Here is a 21,650-nt window from a genome sequence, read left to right as displayed (position 1 = left end):
TTTTACTTGATTTTCGTTGGTATATAACCATTTTGCTTTTTTTTACATTAAAAGAGTGACAGAAGAGGTCACATGCCAGAAGTTCTACAACGTATTTGGTTACAAATTTTAAAAAAAATCCTTAAAAAAGAGACTTATGCAAAGTAAGTGGTTCACCCCTCGTCCTACGGTGAAATTTTTGTAAAACAAAATAGTTTTATCAGAGATTATACCGGTTGTGCTTGAAACAACAACAATGCCGAGAACAAAGCCACATTATGAGTTTAAATAAACTTATCTTTGAACACGATATATTTTGCAATTACGGTCCTTACAGATTGCATGTCGCCTTCGTGTATTAAAAAAAAAACGCCGATAAAATCTCCGTTTCTCCGTAATTTCTTATCGAATTCTTTAAATAATTATTTGGGTTCATCTAATCAAGCTTTTTGCGCATTTTCGCGATTCGATGAGTGGAGTGCAGCACTATTTAAACTGAATCATTTGCGACTCCATTCAGTCGTCTATGGATTGCTTTGCGAGTGTTTTAAGTTAGTGAAATGAAACTCTTAATCTTCATTTGTTTGTTGCTGGCTGTAGCTAGGGCACAAGATCCTTCGCTATCATGCAATTATCGCAGTTTTAATCAAATTTACCAATGCGAGCTATTCATCAACAATCCCAACGGTTTCGATAATTTTACTGAAATCGGTGGCATTCATTTGGAGGGATTTGGCGACGACGATGTGAATTCGATTTACAACAGATACGGTTCTACTACAATTTTACCGCGGATTATTTGCGACACATTTCGGAATATCACCCTATTTCAACTGTTCAGATCGCAACTGACTGAAATTAATGACAATGCATTCAGTGGTTGTTCACAGATCAGACAACTGTTTTTATTCTCAAATCAAATAAATTCGATTTCTGAAAATGCTTTCGCTACTCTCCGTGAAACTGATTACATTGGCTTGGATGATAACTTCCTGACTACTTTACCCAAAAATGTGTTCGCGAATCAACAAAATTTGACGGATCTGATGTTGAATTTTAATTCATTCAATGATCTACCAGCCGGTATCTTCAGGCCACTTCAGAAACTTCAACGTTTGAGTTTAGGACATAATAACATTTCTGAAGTTAACAGAGAATGGTTTGCTACCAATTCCGATTTGACTTATTTATATCTACAAGGTAACAGAATTGTTCTGACATCTGACAGCTTTGCAGAGTCGCAACCGTCTCTCCGCCATCTTTTTTTGGGGGGCAACGAAATCAGTGAAATTCCCACTGGAGCATTTGCTGGGTTAGCAAATCTCACGAATTTACAAATACATAGCAACAATATTCGTGAAATTCAAGAAAACACGTTCGCTGATCTAAATCAATTGAGGAGCTTGGACATTAGTGCAAATCCAATAGAAAAAATCGATGATGGAGCATTTCAAGGACTCGAAAGTATAACTTCATTGTCAATATTACACTGTCGTATACGCACCCTAGGCTCACACTCATTCGAAAATCTCGCCAATTTAAATTCTATTGACCTGAATTTTAACGAAATTGAGGATATTGATGCTGGAACGTTCGCATCAATGCCAAATTTGACCTACATTGGCTTGAGGAACAATCGCCTGAAGACGATACGAAGAAATATTTTTGGAGCCTTAACTGAGCTACGTGTGTTGGACCTGGACGGAAATATTGTGAATGCACTTGAAAGATCGATTATCGATGATGCTGCGAACCTTGAGACACTTTACTTCAGCGGAAATCTATGTGCCAACAGCCATTTCAGCGACTTCATCATCAATAGAGCTACGTATTTGCAAATGCTTGAAGTTTGCTTCAGAAACATGACATGATATCACCTTACTTTTATTATTATCAGAAAGTCGTGGTATTTCAGCTCCTTTAAATTGATATTAACCTCAATGAACCTACGCAGCGATCACTATATGTAACTAATGAATTAAATGAGATGAAATAAATAAATAAAATGTAATGGCCATTGGGAGTATTGAATTATGTGGTGATGAAAGTTGTGGCAATGACATTGGCTGACAAAATCAGCAACGAACACGTTGAAATTCAGTTCAATAAAGGACAAACCCAAGGTAAATATATGGGCGGAGGTAATGTCATATATAACCGAATCAGATGTGCAGTGGCACGAAAGTTTGCTATAAACGCCATCTCTCCCTTCCTTTAAAAACACAAAATTGCTTAGAAACCTGGGCCATCTGTTTTGTGACAGGCACAACATTTTGAGAAACACAAGTGAATCATAGTCAACCATTTCCAAAAAAGGTGTCATTAGCATCGAACTATTATGCTATGCCGCGCGTCTGAATGGCATTACCTCCGCCCATATATTTACCTTGGACAAAACCACCCGTTTTGAATATAAGTGCGATGAATTCTTTCCTTAAAAATACTTTCGAAAACGTTTTTGATTTAATTACCACGATCAATACTCTATCTAGCAAACAAACTCTTAGCTCTCTGTGTCAAATTCACACCTTATTTCTTTGCATTCTACAAACACTGTTCTACATATTGACTGACTACGCTGTAATTTACATGTATTCCAAAGGTTACTTGATTCTTTCATCTCAGTGCGGACAATTGCGGCTAGTCAGATTTCAGCTCTCTGGATTTTTGTTAAGGATTCAGGGAACACAGCAAAAAATATTTATAAAAACAAAAGATAAAATTCTAGATTTTTAGAATTTTTTTGGAGGTATGTCCTGACTCCTTAACAGCAATCGAGGGAGCCGAAATTCAGCGAGCCGCAATTATCTTCAGTGTGATTTAATAAAATTAGTTTGTCTACTAGAGAGTATTGCCACGATAGATTCAGTTGTGTTATTTAGTTCTCAAAAGATAAATTTCTATTAAAGAATGTCCTTTTTAATATTTGCTCTAAGAATTGTAGAAAAATAATTTCCAACCACTGCTATCAATGTAACAGTCAGTTTTTGAATCTGATAATTTTCCCTATTCTGGATGCTACACAGCAGAATCGACGCAACGATTTCAGAATCAATTGATCAGGTCCAGAAGTTTTATTGTCCGCTGTGACGAAACTTTCCCATTCCTGACATACATCCAACATTTTTCTTCCCTGTTAATTTTTATGGTTTGTGTGGGAATTTCAATGGTTATTTGTGCACCTGTTTTGGACGATTGATTTTAGGCAATTTCGCGGATTGTAGGCCGAACGAAGTGAGGCTTACAAGCGAAAGTGCCTTAAATCAACCGTCCCAAACAGGTGCACATGTAAGTTTTCATGCAGAGGGCCGGAAACCCGAGAAAATTCGAAAGATTGCCCTCATTTTCGGCCCCGAAGCATGAAAAGGTAATTTGATTTACGAATTACATTATTTTTTCATGCCTTGGGCATAAAATACGCAATTTAGGCCCTAAGCATAAAAAGTTGTATACGCATCTGTTGTGAACGGTTTATTTTAGGCACTTTCGCTTGTCGCCCTTACTTTGTTCGGGCTACAACTCGTGAAATCGCCTAAAATATACCGTCCACAACATATACGTAAATAACTATACAGTGTGACTAGAGTAACAGATTTCGTATCTATTCTTCGGGTACAACAAAGTCTCATAACTGGGAGCAGCAGATAATAAAAACATTAAAATAGTGGCTTGGACCATTACACTCTCTGTGGACGTTCGCCTTTGAAATTATTTTTGATTATAATCATAAAATATTAAAAATAAATGGAATGATACCATAACATTATCTTAGAGCACGATATATTTTGCAACCACGGTCCTTACAGATTGAAAAAAAAACCCGCAGATAAAATCTCCGTTTCTCCGTAATTTCTTATCGAATTCTTTAAATAATTAACGTTTAATCTAATCACCTTTTTTTCGCATTTTACACATTCGAAGAGTGGAATGCATCGCTATTTAAATGGAAGCATTTGCGATTACTTTCAGTCATCTATTGGTTGCTTTGCGAGTGTATTAACTTGGTGAAATGAAACTCTTAATATTAATTTGTTCGTTACTGACTATTGCCGCGGCACAGGACCCTTCGCTATCATGCAATTATCGCAGTAGTAATCAATTTTACCAATGCGACCTATCGATCAACAATCCCAACGGTTTCGACAATTTTACTGAAATCGAAGGCATTCATTTGGAGGGATTTACTGACTCTGATGTGAACTCGATTTACAGTAGATATGGTTCTACTACAAATTTACCGCGGATCATTTGCGACACATTTCCCAACATCGACACTTTTGAAGTATACGGAGCGCAGTTGACTGAAATTAATGACAACACATTTAGTGGTTGTTCACAAATCAGACAACTGTTTTTATTCTCAAATCAAATAAATTCGATTTCTGAAAATGCTTTCGCCAATCTTCGAGAAGTTAACTACATTGACTTGGGTGATAACATCCTGACTACGTTGCCCGAAAATGTGTTTGAAAATCAACAAAATTTGACGAATCTGATTTTGCACTGGAACTTATTCAATGATCTACCATCCGGTGTCTTCAGACAACTTGAGAGCCTTGAATATTTGAGTTTAGGATATAACAACCTTTCTGCAGTTAACAGAGAATGGTTTTCGACAAATTCTAAATTGGTTTTCTTATATCTACAAGGTAACATAATTAATCTGACATATGACAGCTTTGCGGAGCCGCTACCGTCTCTGCTCTCCCTTTATTTGGGAAACAATGGAATCAGTGAAATTCCTATAGGAGCATTTGCTGGGTTAGCGAATCTTATCGATTTGCAACTATATAGAAACAATTTTCGTGCAATTCATGCAAACTGGTTCGCCGATCTCGGTCAATTGAGAAGCTTGGATATTAGTGCAAATCCAATAGAAAGAATCGATGACGGTGCATTTCAAGGACTCGACAGTCTTACTTCGTTGACACTAACAAATTGTCGCATACGCTCCCTAAGTTCAATTTCATTCCAAGGTCTCAGCAACTTAGATTCCATTGACCTAAATTTTAACGAAATTGAGAACATTGATGATGGAACTTTTGCACCAATGCCAACTTTGACTTACATCGGCTTATGGAATAATCGCCTGAAGACATTACGAAGAAACAGTTTTGGAACCTTAACTGAGCTACGTACATTGGACTTGGACGGAAATATTGTGAATGCACTCGACAGAGCGATTATCGATGATGCTGTGAACCTTAACACACTCTTCTTCAACGGAAATCTCTGTGCCAACAATTACTTTGGCAACTTCCTAAACAGCAGAGCGACTTATTTGCCAATGCTCGAAGTTTGCTTCAGAAACATGAGATACATCGTTGGTAATATTGAACGAGTACAGAACAATGTCTTTCAGAAATTAGTTTTTTTTCTACTCGCTACGCAGATACGACTACGGAGAGTGACGGTATTTATTCCTTCTTCGAGGGACTAGAGCCTGGAATAGTCCTACGCGTTCAATCTGACAACGAAGTACAGATCGCGCTCACACCATTCAGTTTTGTATGGACTCCATCAATCGAAATTTTCATTGGATCGGCCAACAATACTCGATCCGTGATACGAATAAATGAGGAAACTGATGTGGTGACAATACCAACACCAAATGCTATACGGCAGGATCAATGGAATGATTTCAGAGTCACTTGGGCAAATCAAAACGTTCTGGTTTTCCGCGGTAATGAAACTTTCCCCTTCATAAGTTATACAATGCAACATTTCTTCCCGGTTAATTTTTATGGATTGAGGGCTGTGTAAGTGTTAGAATGGTAATGAAAAGTTGAGGCGATCTGATCTACGTTTAAATTATTTTTTCAGTGAGACCAGAGCTACGTGGAGTGTGACACCGCATAACTTTTGAGCGAACTCTGAGGAACGATGAATTTGAGAATGTAATAAATTATTGAAATTATATTATTCATCTGTATGTTGGCTGTATGATAGAGGACCCTCTGCTTATGAAGAAAAATTGAGATTCTTAACTTGACTGACAATGCAGATAATGTCACCATTTTTATTGCCTATCCACCCGGAATATTGTTGTTACACGTACATTTCCCACCCGCGGAAAGCGGTCGTTACATATGGTACGTTTTTCTATACATGCTTAGACAAGTGCTGGCTGATACGATTTCACAAATACTATGCTCGCGTGAAATTCAGCGAAATACACTCCGTAAATTGTTTTCTTTTACAGGTTAATAAGCACTAGCTGGTTATCCACCAGGCTGAATGCGAAAATATAGCAACGAATTGAAAGAAACTTGTCCTGGGTGATTGTCTCATATGCACAGTACCGTCTTTTTTCTTAAAGTCATTGTTAAGGGAATTTCGGTGTACAATATGTTATACGATATATACGTATAGAGAGCGAGGAGTTTTGTTCTTACGTTAATAAAGGTTACGCGTGTTACTACCTTACTTCCAAGTAAGGTACAAAATAGTTGTTATCCCAACAAAAACCTCTAACTTCTAAAATAGGGCCGTAGCCAGACACAAAAATAAGTTTTGTATGGGAAAAATTAAAAAAATGAATCATCCAGGGAGGGTGCACCAGCTGGATGCGGCCCTGTTCTAAAATGAATGATATCGCTGGTGGTGTCGCTTCCAACTCTACGCGCAAATAGTTGACTTCATGTAGAAAATCATGTTAACAAATTAGTGACACACAATTTGCAGATAATTCTGACGATCTCGTTCTTCTATACATTCTTTTTCCTCTGATCTTGTGAACCAAATGTGAAAAAGAAAAGAAATCTGCCAATAATGTCGCGTTATCATTCATTTTAGAAATTTCACACTTTTCTATTTATTTTTATTAAGTGAAACATACTAGACATCAAAATCTGAAGTGAAAGCATTTTTGCTCATGTTGTCTACAGCTGGGCTTGAACTAGCAACCTCTGGTTTATAAATCCAGCGCCTATCCAACTCGACCAACGAGACGAGCAAAAATGAAGTCATTTCAGATGTTTATGTGCCACATTTAACGTTAACCACTAATGCCAACAATATTCATGTCATTACTGGCTCACAGGCTCGCATGAATATTGTTTGCCACACATCAGTAACTACGCTGATCTATCCAATACATTTCGTTCTCCATTCGTATTTACACGATTATAGTCGGCATCAGTTCGATGTCATCGTATAGTGTGGATTTTACGACAATGGCCAACAAATACAGAATTATGAGTTCCTATTTTAATAAAAATTAAAATTTGTTGGTTTCACACCAGAGTTCATAGGAACGAACTCATAATTCTGTAACTTTTCTATTTAGATGTTTTTGTTGGGATATCTCTCGTTTTGGAAGTTTTACGTCAAAAATTTAACGAAATTCAAAAATTTGACTGAATTCTAAAATTTGACGAAAATTCAAAATTTCACGAAATTTGAATATTTGACGAAATTCTAAAATTTGACAAAATTCGAAAATTTAACGAAATTTGAAATTTTGACTAGAAACGGAAATTTGACTAAAAACGAAAATGTCACGAAATTCGAAAATTTGTCGAAAAGCGAAAATTTGCCGAAAAACGAAAATTTGACGAAAATTCAAAATTTAACAAAATTCAAAATTTAACAAAATTCGAAAATTTAACGAAATTTGAAAATTTGACTGAAAACGAAAATTTCACGAAATTCGAAAATTTGTCGAAAAACGAAAATTTGACAAAAATATAAAATTTGACGAAAACTGAAAATTTGGCGAAAATCAAATGTCAGATAAAATCTCACATGCCAAAAATTCACACCAGCCATTCTCCATGGAGGAGCTCACCCATTCCAAGGTCTATATCTCCCCTCACTCTTGGTCGATTTGTGTCCGCTACCGCTTCGGTCCATGATTTTTGGAAGAGTTTTTCTCAATATTACGTCTTTAAGAAACCAATCTGATGCATTGGTATAATAAGTATGAAGCAATTGCAGACGGCAAAAATAAATAAACAAGTCCATCAAAAAATACATGAGAAAGCCAATCAGATGATAGTAGGAGAGCTTACTGGTATTTCCACATGCCTTTAAGAAATGTATTTTATAACTAACCGACCGAAAATGAATTGATTTATTTGTCATATTGAGGTACCACTTGACCATCGATCGGTGATTTGCTTGTAATTATTCGACGAAATGAAACAATATAAAAACACAATTATCTTGATACTTCCAATTTTATTCTAATCTGACAGATCAACCTCATTGTTTCAGGCTACTATTTGCTTCCATTTATGTAATGTTGCATTCACAAATTGCTATCAGCTTTTTTTGGTAGAAATTACTTTGGAGTCTCAATATTTATCGTATTACTGAAAGATACAGTCTCGTCCATGAGTTGGAGTGATTCATGAATTTGTTGTTAAGTCATAAGTGTAAACTTGAAAATTCTCAAGTAATCTTATCGATCACACAAGATTTCAGTCTGACAATTTGTCATCTATTGTTTTTCTCAAAACATTGGCAACTACCTTCACTCTGTTGCGATGAAACCATAAACCAATGACATTAGAATTGAGATAGACCGGGCAAAATAATCCCATAATAGTACCAATAATTCGAAATAATCCCTGGAAGTTGGTGACTTCTTGCCTTAAGTAGAACAAAACGTGAAAGTTTATTATTTTTGGCAGCGGAAACACTGGCATTAATACTCTCTTGTCCATATTACATTAAACACTTACGAGGCTTTATCAGAGGAGACGTTAGTGAAATGTCGGTAATTTTGTGAGGCGGATTTTACACGGAAAAACTATCATGAAAACCTTCACAAAGACAGAAATTGTGAGATTACGACATTTACTACTATTTTTGTTGATCTGGGTAATCTTACCGTTCCTTTTTTCATGAGATACAATTGACATTGTGTAAGGTAAATTTTGTTATAATTTCTTATCGCATCCCACGAAAAACTGATTTTTATTTCCGTGGAAGTCTCAGGAGATTAAATAACGCGACTGAATTGGATTAATCTAATCAAGTTCTCGCTTAATTAATCAGTTCGAGTGCCTCCTATTTAAGGCGAAACATTTGTGATATTACTCAGTCTACTATTAGCTGCTTTACGAGTGTTTTACTTGGTGAAATGAAACTTTTAATTTTAATTTGTTCGTTATTGGCTGTAGCGGTGGGACAAGATCCTTCGCTATCATGTAATTATCGCAGTGCTAATCAAATTTACATGTGCGAACTATTCATCAACAATCCTAACGGTTTCGATAATTTTACTGAAATTGGTGGCATTCATTTGGAAGGATTTAGCGACGCTGATGTGAATTCGATTTACCGATCCGGTGGAAGTACTACGAATATACCGCAGATTATTTGTGACACATTCCCCAACATCAACATTTTCGAAATATACGGAACACAATTGACTGAAATTAATGACAACGCACTCAGTGGTTGCTCACAAATCAGACGACTGTATTTGTTTTACAATCGAATCGCTACGATTTCGGAAAATGCTTTCGCCAATCTTCGAGAAGTTGAGTTCATTGACTTGGGCGATAACGTCCTGACTACGTTGCCCGAAAATGTGTTTGAAAATCAACAAAATTTAACGGGGCTGAGCTTGAACTGGAACTTGTTGAATGACTTACCAACCGATCTTTTCAGACCGCTTGAGAACCTTGTGGAATTAGGTTTAGGATATAACAACCTTTCCGCATTTAACAATGAATGGTTTTCGACAAATTCCAATATGCTTTACTTGTCTATAGCTGGCAACAGACTCAATCTGACAGACGATAGCTTCGGAAACTCTCTACAATCTCTGATCTTTCTTAATTTGGGATTCAACGCAATCAGTGAAATTCCAACTGGAACATTTGCCAGCCTAACCAACCTAAACTCTTTACAGCTATATGGCAACAATATTCGTGTAATTCAAGAAAACACGTTCGCTGATCTCGATCAATTGAGCAGTTTGGATATTAGTAGTAACCCGATAGAAAGAATCGATGATGGGGCATTTCAAGGACTCGACAGTCTGGTATCATTGTCACTATCAGGTTGTCGTTTACGCGACCTGAGTTCAATTTCATTCGAAAATCTCACCAATTTAGCTTCAATTGACTTGAATTTTAACGAAATTGAGGATATTGATGCTGGAACGTTCGCACCGATGCCAAATTTGGTTTACGTCGGTCTTTGGAATAATCGCCTGAAGACATTACGAAGAAACAGTTTTGGAACCTTAACTGAGCTACGTACATTGGATTTGGACGGAAATATTGTGAATGCACTCGACAGAGCGATTATCGACGATGCAGTGAACCTTAACACACTTTACTTCAACGGAAATCTCTGTGCCAACAGTTACTTTGGCAACTTCTTTAACAGCAGAGCGACGTATTTGCCAATGCTCGAAGTTTGCTTCAGAAACATGAGATACATCGTTGGTAACATTGAACGAGTACAGAACAATGTCTTTCAGAAATTAATTTTCTTCTACTCGCTGCGCAGATACGACGACTGAGAGTGACGGTGTCTATTCATTTTTCGAAGGACCACAGCCCGGAATAGTACTACGCGTTCAATCTGACAACGAAGTACAGATCGCGCTCACACCATTCAGTTTTGTATGGACTCCATCAATCGAAATTTTCATTGGATCAGCCAACAATACTCGATCCGTGATACGAGTAAACGAGGAGACTGATGTGGTCACAGTGCCAACACCAAATGCCATACAACAGAATCAGTGGAACGATTTCAGAGTGACTTGGGCAAATCAGAATGTTCTTGTTTTCCGAAGTAATGAAACCTTCCCATTCATGAGTTACACCATGCAACATTTCTTCCCGGTTAATTTTTATGGTTTGAGGGCTGTGTAAGTGTTGGCATGTTATGATAATCGGAAGGCATTTGGTTTACGAATTGAATTATTTTTTCAGTGAGACCAGAGCTACGTGGAGTGTGACACCACATGACGAGTGAACATAATCCGAAGTTCTATACTAAATATTAACAGGAATGATGAATGTGTAAATGAAATAAATTATTGGATATACATATTTTGTGTGAATTTAGTTGTTTTCTTATCAATGCGTTTCGTGTCTCTCTCATTGCCAGGGGCATTTGACATAGCTCGATGATAGCTCGATTTCATTGTCTCACGCCACTATTTTCGCTTCCATTTCTGGAAATCTAAGCATTTAATCCGTATTAATGCAGACTTTTCAGCAAATTGAAATCATCACCGCTAAATCACTCAAATGCTCTAGCTGAAAGAACTTCTGTAAAGCAGACATTAGACTGTTCGATTCGAATCTTTCGACTTTTGTGGAATGGTGTCTTTTACTATGACCTGAAGCTGAACTAAAATCTTTAAAGTAGGTCCTGATGGTGTAAGGTGCATGCACAAAACCATTTTCGCTAATCTCGTTCCACTCTTGACTTTGGGTTTTCACAAGACGCTACAGAAGATATCACAAAAAATGTCATTTCTGCTACAACATCTTATCACATTGCACGAAATGAAAAACTGATTCGATTTCCGTGGGACGAATCAAGCTTCAGGAGTTTACATAACGCGAATGTACTCCGTTAATCTTATCAAGTTCTCGCATTTTTTGCAGTTCGAGAGGCTTTCATTTAAATCCAATTATTCGCAATTACTTTCAGTCTTCTATTGGTTGTTTTGAGAGAGTTTTAACTTGGTGAAATGAAACTGTTAATCTTCGTTTGTTCATTATTGACTGTTGCGGTGGCACAGGAGCCTTCATTATCGTGTCGTTACCACAGTTTCAATCAAATTTACCAATGCGAACTATCCATCAACAATCCTAATGGTTTCGACAATTTTACTGAAATCGGTGGCATCCATTTGGAGGGATTTACTGACGCTGATGTGGATTGGATTTACAGAAGCAGTGGAACTACTAGGAATATACCGCAGATTATTTGTGCCACGTTTCCCAACATCGACACTTTGGAAATATACGGAGCGCAATTGACTGAAATTAATGATAATGCGCTTAGTGGTTGTTCTCAAATCACGCGACTGTATTTGAGTACAAACTCGATCAATTCGATTTCCGAAAACGCTTTCGCTAATCTACGAGCGGTGGAGTTCATTGACTTGGGTGATAACTCTCTGACTGAGTTACCTGAAAATGTGTTTGAGAATCAACGAAATTTGACGGGGCTGAGCTTAAATCAAAATTCATTTAATGACCTACCAACCGATATTTTTAGACCGCTTGAGAACCTGCAAGATTTGTATTTAGGATATAACAACCTCGTCGCAATTGACAACGAATGGTTTTCGACAAATTCCAATTTATTTTACTTATATCTAGTAGGAAACAGAATTAATTTGTCAACTAACAGCTTTGCAGACCTGCAACAGTCTCTCCGCTACCTTAATTTGGGATACAACGGGATCAGTGAAATTCCAATTGGAACATTTGCCGGACTAAGTGACCTTTACTCTTTACAACTCTATGGCAACAATATTCGTGAATTTGGTGAAAACATCTTCGCTGATCTCGGTCAATTGATTAGGTTGGATATTGGCTTAAATCCAATAGAAAGAATCCATGACGGTGCATTTCGAGGACTCGACAGTCTAGCTTTACTATCACTATCAAATAGCCGCATACGCAACCTAGGATCAATTTCGTTCGAAAATCTCAGCAATTTAACTACTCTTGACTTAAATTTTAACGAAATCGAGGAAATTCCTGCTGGAACCTTCGCACTAATGCCAAATTTGAGTTACATCGGTATGTGGAACAATCGCCTGAAGACATTACGAAGAAATAGTTTTGGAACATTAACTGAGCTCCTTACATTGGACTTGGATGGAAATTTTGTCAACGCGATTGAACGAGAGATAATCGATGATGCCGTAAACCTTAACACACTCTTCTTCGACGGAAATCTCTGTGCCAGCGAATATTTCGGCAACTTCCTAAACAGCAGAGCGACATATTTGCCAATGCTCGAAGTTTGCTTCAGAAACATGAGATACATCGTTGGTAATATTGAACGAGTTCGGGATAATGTTTTTCAGAAAATAATTCTTCTTCTCGTTACACAGACACAACAACAGAGAATGACGGTCTCTATTCATTTTTCGACGGACCGCAACCTGGAATAGTACTACGCGTTCAATCTGACAACGAAATACAGATCGTGCTTACACCATTCAATTTTCTGTGGACTCCATCGATTGAAATTTTCATTGGTTCGACCAACAATACTCGATCCGTGATACGAGTAAACGAGGAGACGGATGTGGTCACAGTACCAACACCAAATGCCATACAGCAGGATCAATGGAATGATTTCAGAGTGACTTGGGCAAATCAAAAGGTGACGGGTATTATCGCCCAGGGAATTATCGCCCAGACAGATTTTTTCAAAAATTAATTGGAATTATCACCCGGGGAATTATCGCCCAGGAACTATCACCCAGCTCGATAGGAATTATCACCCGGGGAATTTTCGCCCAGGAATTATCACCCAGCTCGATGGGAATTACCACCAGGGGAATTATCACCCAGGAATTATCACCCAGACTAACTGGGAACTTTAACCCGGGGAATTATCGCCCAGGAATTATCACCCAGCTATCTGGTAATTATTCCCCAGCTATTCAAAGCTGAGCAATTACAGCCCAGTAAATTTAGAATTATCACCCAGCTATTTGAAATTGAGGAATTATCGCCCAGTGAATTTGGAATTATCACCCAGCTATCTGAGATTGAGGAATTATCGCCCAGTGAACTTGGAATTATCACCCAACTAACTGAAATTGAGGAATTATCGCCCAGAAATTTGTGTTTGAAGTAGTACCGAGTCAGCAGTAACTTTTCAACTATGTTAAAAGATTTATCACATTTTCGATATACACATCTTTTACTTCTATTAATTTGGTAAAACATTATCTATAGTAGAGAAAGATAACTTGCTCAGTGTGTAAACTTTAATGCGAATTTTCGTTTCATCTAATCAATTGTGCACCGTCTTCTGTTAATCTGATTCGACCTAATCGATTGTGCATCGTCTTAGGGGAATGCACATTTGATCCAATCGATTCACCTAAAACGATGCACAATCGATTGAATGAAACATTTAGTTTAACTAATTGTGCATCAACTTAGAAGCATCTACAATTAGTCTAGCAAATTGTGCATCATCCAGGGCATCATCTTAAATGGATGCACATTTAGTCTAGCAAATTGTGCATGAACTTAGATGTATCTACAATTAGTCTAGCAAATTGTGCATCATCTGAAATGGATGCACATTTAGTCTAACTAATTGTGCATCAACTTAGAGGCATCTACAATTAGTCTAGCAAATTGTGCATCATCTGAAATGGATGCACATTTAGTCTAACTAATTGTGCATCAACTTAGAGGTATCTACAATTAGTCTAGCAAATTGTACACCATCTGAAATGGATGCACATTTAGTCTAACTAATTGTGCATCAACTTAGAGGCATCTATAATTAGTCTAGCAAATTGTGCATCATCTGAAATGGATGCACATTTAGTCTAACTAATTGTGCATCAACTTAAAGGCATCTACGATTGGTCTAGCAAATTGTGCATCATTTTAGATGCATCTACAATTATTCTACCCAATTGTGCATCATCTTAAATGGGTGCAACTTTAGTGTAACATGAACCTAGAGGCATCTACAATTAGTTTAACTAAGTGTACATCATCTTAAATGGATGCACATTTAGTCTAGCCAATTGTACATCATCTTAAATGGATGAACATTTATTCTAGTTAATTGTGCATGAACTTATAACTAACAAATTTTGAAATTAAAACATTTTGGTAAACTTATCTGCAGTTCTTAAGTGGATTTAAAACAATTATCCATTTATCCATTTCAGATGATGCACAATTTGCTAGACTAATTGTAGATGCATCTAAGTTCATGCACAATTTGCTAGACTAAATGTGCATCCATTTAAGATGATGCACAATTTGCTAGACCAATCGTAGATGCCTTTAAGTTGATGCACAATTAGTTAGATTAAATGTGCATCCATTTCAGATGATGCACAATTTGCTAGACCAATTGTAGATGGCTCTAAGTTGATTCACAATTAGTTAGATTAAATGTGCATCCACTTCAGATGATGCACAATTTGATAGACTAATTGTAGATGCCTCTAAGTTGATGCACAATTAGTTAGACTAAATGTGCATCCATTTCAGATGGTGCACAATTTGCTAGACCAATCGTAGATGCCTTTAAGTTGATGCACAATTAGTTAGACTAAATGTGCATCCATTTCAGATGATGCACAATTTGCTAGACTAATTGTAGATGCCTCTAAGTTCATGCACAATTTGCTAGACTAAATGTGCATCCATTTCAGATGATGCACAATTTGCTAGACCAATTGTAGATGCCTCTAAGTTGATGCACAATTAGTTAGATTAAATGTGCATCCATTTCAGATGATGCACAATTTGCTAGACCAATTGTAGATGCCTCTAAGTTGATGCACAATTAGTTAGACTAAATGTGCATAGATTTCAGATGGTGCACAATTTGCTAGACTAATTGTAGATGCCTCTAAGTTGATGCACAATTAGTTAGACTAAATGTGCATCCATTTCAGATGATGCACAATTTGCTAGACTAATTGTAGATGCCTCTAAGTTCATGCACAATTTGCTAGACTAATGTGCATCCATTTCAGATGATGCACAATTTGCTAGACCAATTGTAGATGCCTCTAAGTTGATGCACAATTAGTTAGATTAAATGTGCATCCATTTCAGATGATGCACAATTTGCTAGACTAATTGTAGATGCCTCTAAGTTGATGCACAATTAGTTAGACTAAATGTGCATAGATTTCAGATGGTGCCCAATTTGCTAGACTAATTGTAGATGCCTCTAAGTTGATGCACAATTAGTTAGACTAAATGTGCATCCATTTCAGATGGTGCACAATTTGCTAGACTAATTGTAGATGCCTCTAAGTTGATGCACAATTAGTTAGACTAAATGTGCATCCATTTCAGATGATGCACAATTTGCTAGACTAATTGTAGATGCCTCTAAGTTCATGCACAATTTGCTAGACTAAATGTGCATCCATTTCAGATGATGCACAATTTGCTAGACCAATTGTAGATGCCTCTAAGTTGATGCACAATTAGTTAGATTAAATGTGCATCCATTTCAGATGATGCACAATTTGCTAGACTAATTGTAGATGCCTTTAAGTTGATGCACAATTAGTTAGACTAAATGTGCATAGATTTCAGATGGTGCACAATTTGCTAGACTAATTGTAGATGCCTCTAAGTTGATGCACAATTTGCTAGACTAAATGTGCATCCATTTCAGATGGTGCACAATTTGCTAGACTAATTGTAGATGCCTCTAAGTTGATGCACAATTAGTTAGACTAAATGTGCATCCATTTCAGATGATGCACAATTTGCTAGACTAATTGTAGATGCCTCTAAGTTCATGCACAATTTGCTAGACTAAATGTGCATCCGTTTCAGATGATGCACAATTTGCTAGACCAATTGTAGATGCCTCTAAGTTGATGCACAATTAGTTAGATTAAATGTGCAACCATTTCAGATGATGCACAATTTGCTAGACTAATTGTAGATGCCTCTAAGTTGATGCACAATTAGTTAGACTAAATGTGCATCCATTTCAGATGATGCACAATTTGCTAGACTAATTGTAGATGCATCTAAGTTCATGCACAATTTGCTAGACTAAATGTGCATCCATTTAAGATGATGCCCTGGATGATGCACAATTTGCTAGACTAATTGTAGATGCTTCTAAGTTGATGCACAATTAGTTAAACTAAATGTTTCATTCAATCGATTGTGCATCGTTTTAGGTGAATCGATTGGATCAAATGTGCATTCCCCTAAGACGATGCACAATCGATTAGGTCGAATCAGATTAACAGAAGACGGTGCACAATTGATTAGATCAAACGAAAATTCGCATTAAAGTTTACACACTGAGCAAGTTATCTTTCTCTACTATACATAATGTTTTACCAAATTAATAGAAGTAAAAGATGGGTATATCGAAAATGTGATAAATCTTTTAACATAGTTGAAAAGTTACTGCTGATTCGGTACTACTTCAAACACAAATTTCTGGGCGATAATTCCTCAATTTCAGTTAGTTGGGTGATAATTCCAAGTTCACTGGGCGATAATTCCTCAATCTCAGATAGCTGGGTGATAATTCCGAATTCACTGGGCGATAATTCCTCAATTTCAAATAGCTGGGTGATAATTCTAAATTTACTGGGCTGTAATTCCTCAGCTTTGAATAACTGGGGAATAATTACCAGATAGCTGGGTGATAATTCCTGGGCTATAATTCCCCGGGTTAAAGTTCCCAGTTAGTCTGGGTGATAATTCCTGGGTGATAATTCCCCGGGTGGTAATTCCCATCGAGCTGGGTGATAATTCCTGGGCGAAAATTCTCCGGGTGATAATTCCTATCGAGCTGGGTGATAGTTCCTGGGCGATAATTCCCCGGGTGATAATTCCAATTAATTTTTGAAAAAATCTGTCTGGGCGATAATTCCCTGGGCGATAATTCTGGTCGCCAATCAAAACGTTCTGGTTTTCCGCGGTAATGAAACGTTCCCATTCATGAGTTACACCATGCAACATTTCTTCCCGATTAATTTTTATGGTTTGAGGGCTGTGTAAGTATTAGAATGTTATGATAATCGAAAGGCATTTGGTTTATGAATTGAATTGTTTTTTCAGTGAGACCAAAGCTTCGTGGAGCGTGCAACCACATAACTTTTGACGGATCTCTGAAGTTCTTTTTTCCTAATAGAAATGATGAATTTGTCAATGAAATAAATTATTGAAACAACTTCTTTTTAGTATTTTTTCCTTCTTCTCCTTCTTATGATGTTACGTAATGAGTGAAGCTGTGAGCTCCCCTCTGGACTCACGATCAAGCAGGGGCTATTTTGTTCAATTTTTGGCGATTTTTTACGAATTTGGAGAATTTTGGCAAATTGGCGAATTTGGTGAATTTCGGCGAATTTTTAGGAATTTTCTTTGTAATTAAAAAATTGTTGGATTATATTTTTCATAATCTTATCAATAATAATTTCGGAAAATCTAATTAAATATCTATCTTAGGTTGACGAATATTTTCAATTCCTGTTTCAAAAAATGTCTCATAAAAACCTCACAAACATCTCCGATATCTCAAAATCGATATAGTTATTTTCCTAAAGCATGCTAATATGCTTTTTTTCAGCGAATGAGACGTTTGCAGCTTGAACCGGAGACGAGTGCTGGAGTCAAATTCGCTAAAAATGCCTCTTAGCATAAGTTAGGAACAACATTTTTCCTAAACGACGTGTGAAATGAGCGACGACGTCGAGATATTTCAACACTAGTTAGGAAATAGCTATTGTCATAATAAGGTAGTAAATGTTTTGCGCACTACATGTAAGATTGCCGATACGAGCGAAGCGAGTTCGGCAACACTTCGTGTGCGCAAAACCCCCATTTACTACCGTGTTAGGAACAAGGTTTTATCTCCTGAAATGTCGTAATCACCGTAAAAAACAAATTTAAAAAATCAAACTGAAACATAAACACGCCATGACACCGTCACTCATTCATATTCCCCACAAATAAAACACACAACTAGTACACTGTCAAGAGTTTGTCAATTTTCAGTGAATAAATGAGAAATCATCGAAGTTTTGAGTGAATAAATGCGACATTATCGAAGTTAGCCGTGCGGAAATGACCATTTATCGAAATTTTCAGTTAATAAACGTACGTTCTGTGAATGACGTGTTTAAATCTAGCCCATTTTGATTCTAAAAGTGACACTCAAATTGTGAATATTATGACATTACAGGAGATAAAAGTACTTTATGCAACACGATGTTTCTCATCGCGTGCGAGAAAACTTTTCTCGCACTGAAACGAGAAACATCGCATGCATAAAACGTTGTATGTAACTGGATGTATATATGTGTGAGTGTTTTCTCGCACTTTGATGTTCTTGTCTTACTCGCGTTGCTCGTAAGACAAACGAACATTGCGTGCGAGAAAACACTCACACATATACATCACGTTACATAAATAACTATTGTGCCACCGAGAATTGAAATACAAATACGACGGATTTCAATATCGATAACTAGATTGAAATGTCCAAAATTACAACACCCGTTTTCATGGCTTATTACAACACTCAAACCAGTGTTGAAATGAAATTCGTATGAGTTATTACAGCATTCGTTTTAAAAAAATGCAAAGCAACGTGATCGATCAAATTCGAAGAGTGATTGTTTACAATGAAAATTCTGAATTTTTGTGCATTTGTCTATTTCAATTCTCGGTTGGCACAAAGCATGATGTGTTACACGTATTGTAATGAGATTTTTTCAGCACACGACCCAATTTTCCTTACTCGCTCCGCTCGTAAGGAAAACTTGGATCTAGTGCTGAAAAAATCAACATTACAATACTTGTAACACAACATACTATTCAACTCATGAAGCCGCTGCATAAGATGCTGAAAACATTCTGGGAGCTCCATATGTCAGTTTTGCTACAACTTCTTTTCGTATTTCACCAAATTCAGGGCTGACTCACACTTTTTGGTACAAATTGCGCTTCAGGACTTTACGTAACACGAATGAATTGGGTTAATCTAATCAAATTTTCATGTCTTGATTATACTACTATTTAAATCGAAACTTTTGCGATTGAATTCAGTCTTTTATTCGTTGCTTCGTGAGTGTGTTGACTTGGTGAAATGAAAATCTTAATCTTAATTTGTTCGTTGTTGACTATTGTCGTGGCACAGAATCCTTCGATATCGTGCCGATTCCATAACACAGGTGAAGTTTATCAATGCGAAATAACAATCAACAATCCTACGGGTTTCGATGATTTTACCGAAATCGGAGGAATTCATCTGGAAGGATTTACCAATGCTGATGTACTTCGGGCTTACATATCCACAGGAATAACTACCAATGTACCGCAGGTTATTTGCAACACATTTCCGAACCTCGTCGAATTTGGAGTTTTCGATACTCAATTGAGTCAAATCGATGATAGCGCACTCAGTGGTTGTTCACGAATCAGAGACCTATATTTGTATTACAATCGAATCAGTTCGATTTCGGAAAACGCTTTCGCTAATCTTCGAGAGATTGAGTACCTTGACTTGAGTGATAACTTTCTGACTACGTTGCCAGAAAATGTGTTTGAAAATCAACAGAACTTAACGTCGCTGAGCTTGAACTGGAACTTTTTCAATGATTTACCAGCCGGTCTTTTTAGACCACTGAACAATCTACGAAATTTGTATTTGGGCTATAACAGCTTCACCTCGGTTAACAGCGAATGGTTTTCGACGAATTCCGATTTGACTTACTTGTATCTGCAAGGCAACAGAATTAATTTGACAGCCGATAGCTTTGCAGACGCACCACAATCTCTGCGCTTCCTTAATTTGGGACTCAACGGAATAAGAGAAATTCCGAGTGGTGCGTTTGACGATCTTAGTCAATTGAACTATTTAGATTTTAGTGGAAACCGAATAGAGAGAATTGATGACGATGCATTTGAAGGCCTCGACAGTCTAGCCTCATTGGTACTATCAAATTGTGGCATACGTGACCTAGAATCAATTTCCTTCGGTGATCTCACCAATTTGACTTCTATTGACTTGAATTTCAACGAAATTGAGGAAATTCCTGCTGGAACCTTCGTATCAGTACCAAATTTGAATTACATCGGTCTATGGAATAATCGCATAAAGACACTACGAAGAAATAGTTTTGGAACCTTAACTGAGGTACGTACATTAGACCTGGACGGAAATATTGTGAATGCACTCGACAGAGCGATTATCGATGATGCCGTGAACCTTAACACACTCTTCTTCAACGGAAATCTCTGTGCCAACAATTATTTCGGCAACTTTTTTGTCAGTAGGGCTACATATTTGCAAATGCTTGATGTTTGCTTCAGAAACATGAGATTCATCGTTGGTAATATTGACCTCACTCATTCAATGATTGACAAATTAATTTTCAAACTTTCGCTGTTTAGATACGACAACTGAGAGTGACGGTGTTTATTCCTTCTTCGAGGGACTAGAGCCTGGAATAGTCCTACGCGTTCAATCTGACAACGAAATACAGATCGCACTAACACCATTCAATTTTCTGTGGACACCATCGATTGAAATTTTCATTGGTTCGGCTAACAATACTCGATCCGTGATACGAGTAAATGAGGAGACAGATGTGGTCACAGTACCAACACCAAATGCCATACAACAGAATCAATGGAACGATTTCAGAGTGACATGGGCAAATCAAAACGTTCTGGTTTTCCGTAGTAATGAAACCTTCCCATTCATGAGTTACACCATGCAACAATTTTTCCCTGTTAATTTCTATGGATTGAGGGCTGTGTAAGTATTTGAATGGTAATGACGATCGAAAATGGATTTGATTTACGAATTGAATTATTTTTTCAGTGAGAGCCGAGCTACGTGGAGCGTGCAACCACTTGACTTTTGACAGAATATGAAAGCTAAAATTGTAGGTTGAATCTAAAGTTAAAATTTCATACCGATGAAAGCAGAAAATTCTCTTTTGCATTTTTATTTTTAAAAGGGGTTTT

At 37.0% G+C, this 21,650-nt stretch overlaps 3 protein-coding genes across 13 annotated transcripts in view; 2 read left to right on the top strand and 1 right to left on the bottom strand.

Annotated features, from left to right (window-relative positions):
* LOC119066657 (leucine-rich repeat-containing protein 15-like) overlaps positions 1-5,551 on the top strand; it is a 14,576-nt gene extending 9,025 nt beyond the window's left edge. The window contains exon 3 of the mRNA XM_037169270.1: positions 5,420-5,551. Within this exon, the coding sequence (XP_037025165.1) occupies positions 5,420-5,450 (31 nt within the window). The 3' untranslated portion in view covers positions 5,451-5,551. The remainder of the gene's footprint in view (positions 1-5,419) is intronic.
* Positions 1-21,650, bottom strand: part of LOC119066502 — a 204,219-nt gene that overhangs the window by 25,003 nt on the left and 157,566 nt on the right. The gene's annotated exons all lie outside the window — the stretch shown is intronic.
* On the top strand, positions 513-21,650 carry LOC119066694 (toll-like receptor 3). 9 transcript variants are annotated; one of them, XM_037169333.1, is made up of 4 exons: positions 513-1,841; positions 5,291-5,306; positions 5,372-5,738; positions 10,881-11,007. In XM_037169333.1, the coding sequence occupies exons 1-4, from the start codon at positions 540-542 to the stop codon at positions 10,921-10,923; spliced, it is 1,728 nt and encodes a 575-aa protein (XP_037025228.1). In that variant the 5' UTR covers positions 513-539; the 3' UTR covers positions 10,924-11,007. The 9 variants fall into 9 exon arrangements, with proteins under 9 accessions (XP_037025228.1, XP_037025204.1, XP_037025210.1 ...); XM_037169309.1 differs by lacking the exon at positions 5,372-5,738 and adding an exon at positions 10,450-10,816 and having other exon boundaries at positions 10,881-10,992; XM_037169315.1 differs by lacking the exon at positions 10,881-11,007 and adding an exon at positions 5,803-5,912.

This window comes from Bradysia coprophila, chromosome II (genome assembly GCF_014529535.1).
Source record: "Bradysia coprophila strain Holo2 chromosome II, BU_Bcop_v1, whole genome shotgun sequence".
NCBI classification, from domain to species: domain Eukaryota; kingdom Metazoa; phylum Arthropoda; class Insecta; order Diptera; family Sciaridae; genus Bradysia; species Bradysia coprophila.
Note: the sequence above shows the minus strand (reverse complement) of the source record. Positions and strands in the feature narration are given on the sequence as shown.

What these genes read in the sequence shown, in the direction of transcription:
- LOC119066694 (XM_037169342.1), top strand. Translation starts at nt 3,989, where the DNA reads ATGAAACTCTTAATATTAATTTGTTCGTTACTGACTATTGCCGCGGCA. An exon ending in AAACATGAGATACATCGTTG is followed by an intron (nt 12,969 to 21,071) that starts GTAATATTGAAC and finishes TTCGCTGTTTAG; the next exon opens with ATACGACAACTGAGAGTGAC. An exon ending in TTCTATGGATTGAGGGCTGT is followed by an intron (nt 21,439 to 21,504) that starts GTAAGTATTTGA and finishes TTATTTTTTCAG; the next exon opens with TGAGAGCCGAGCTACGTGGA.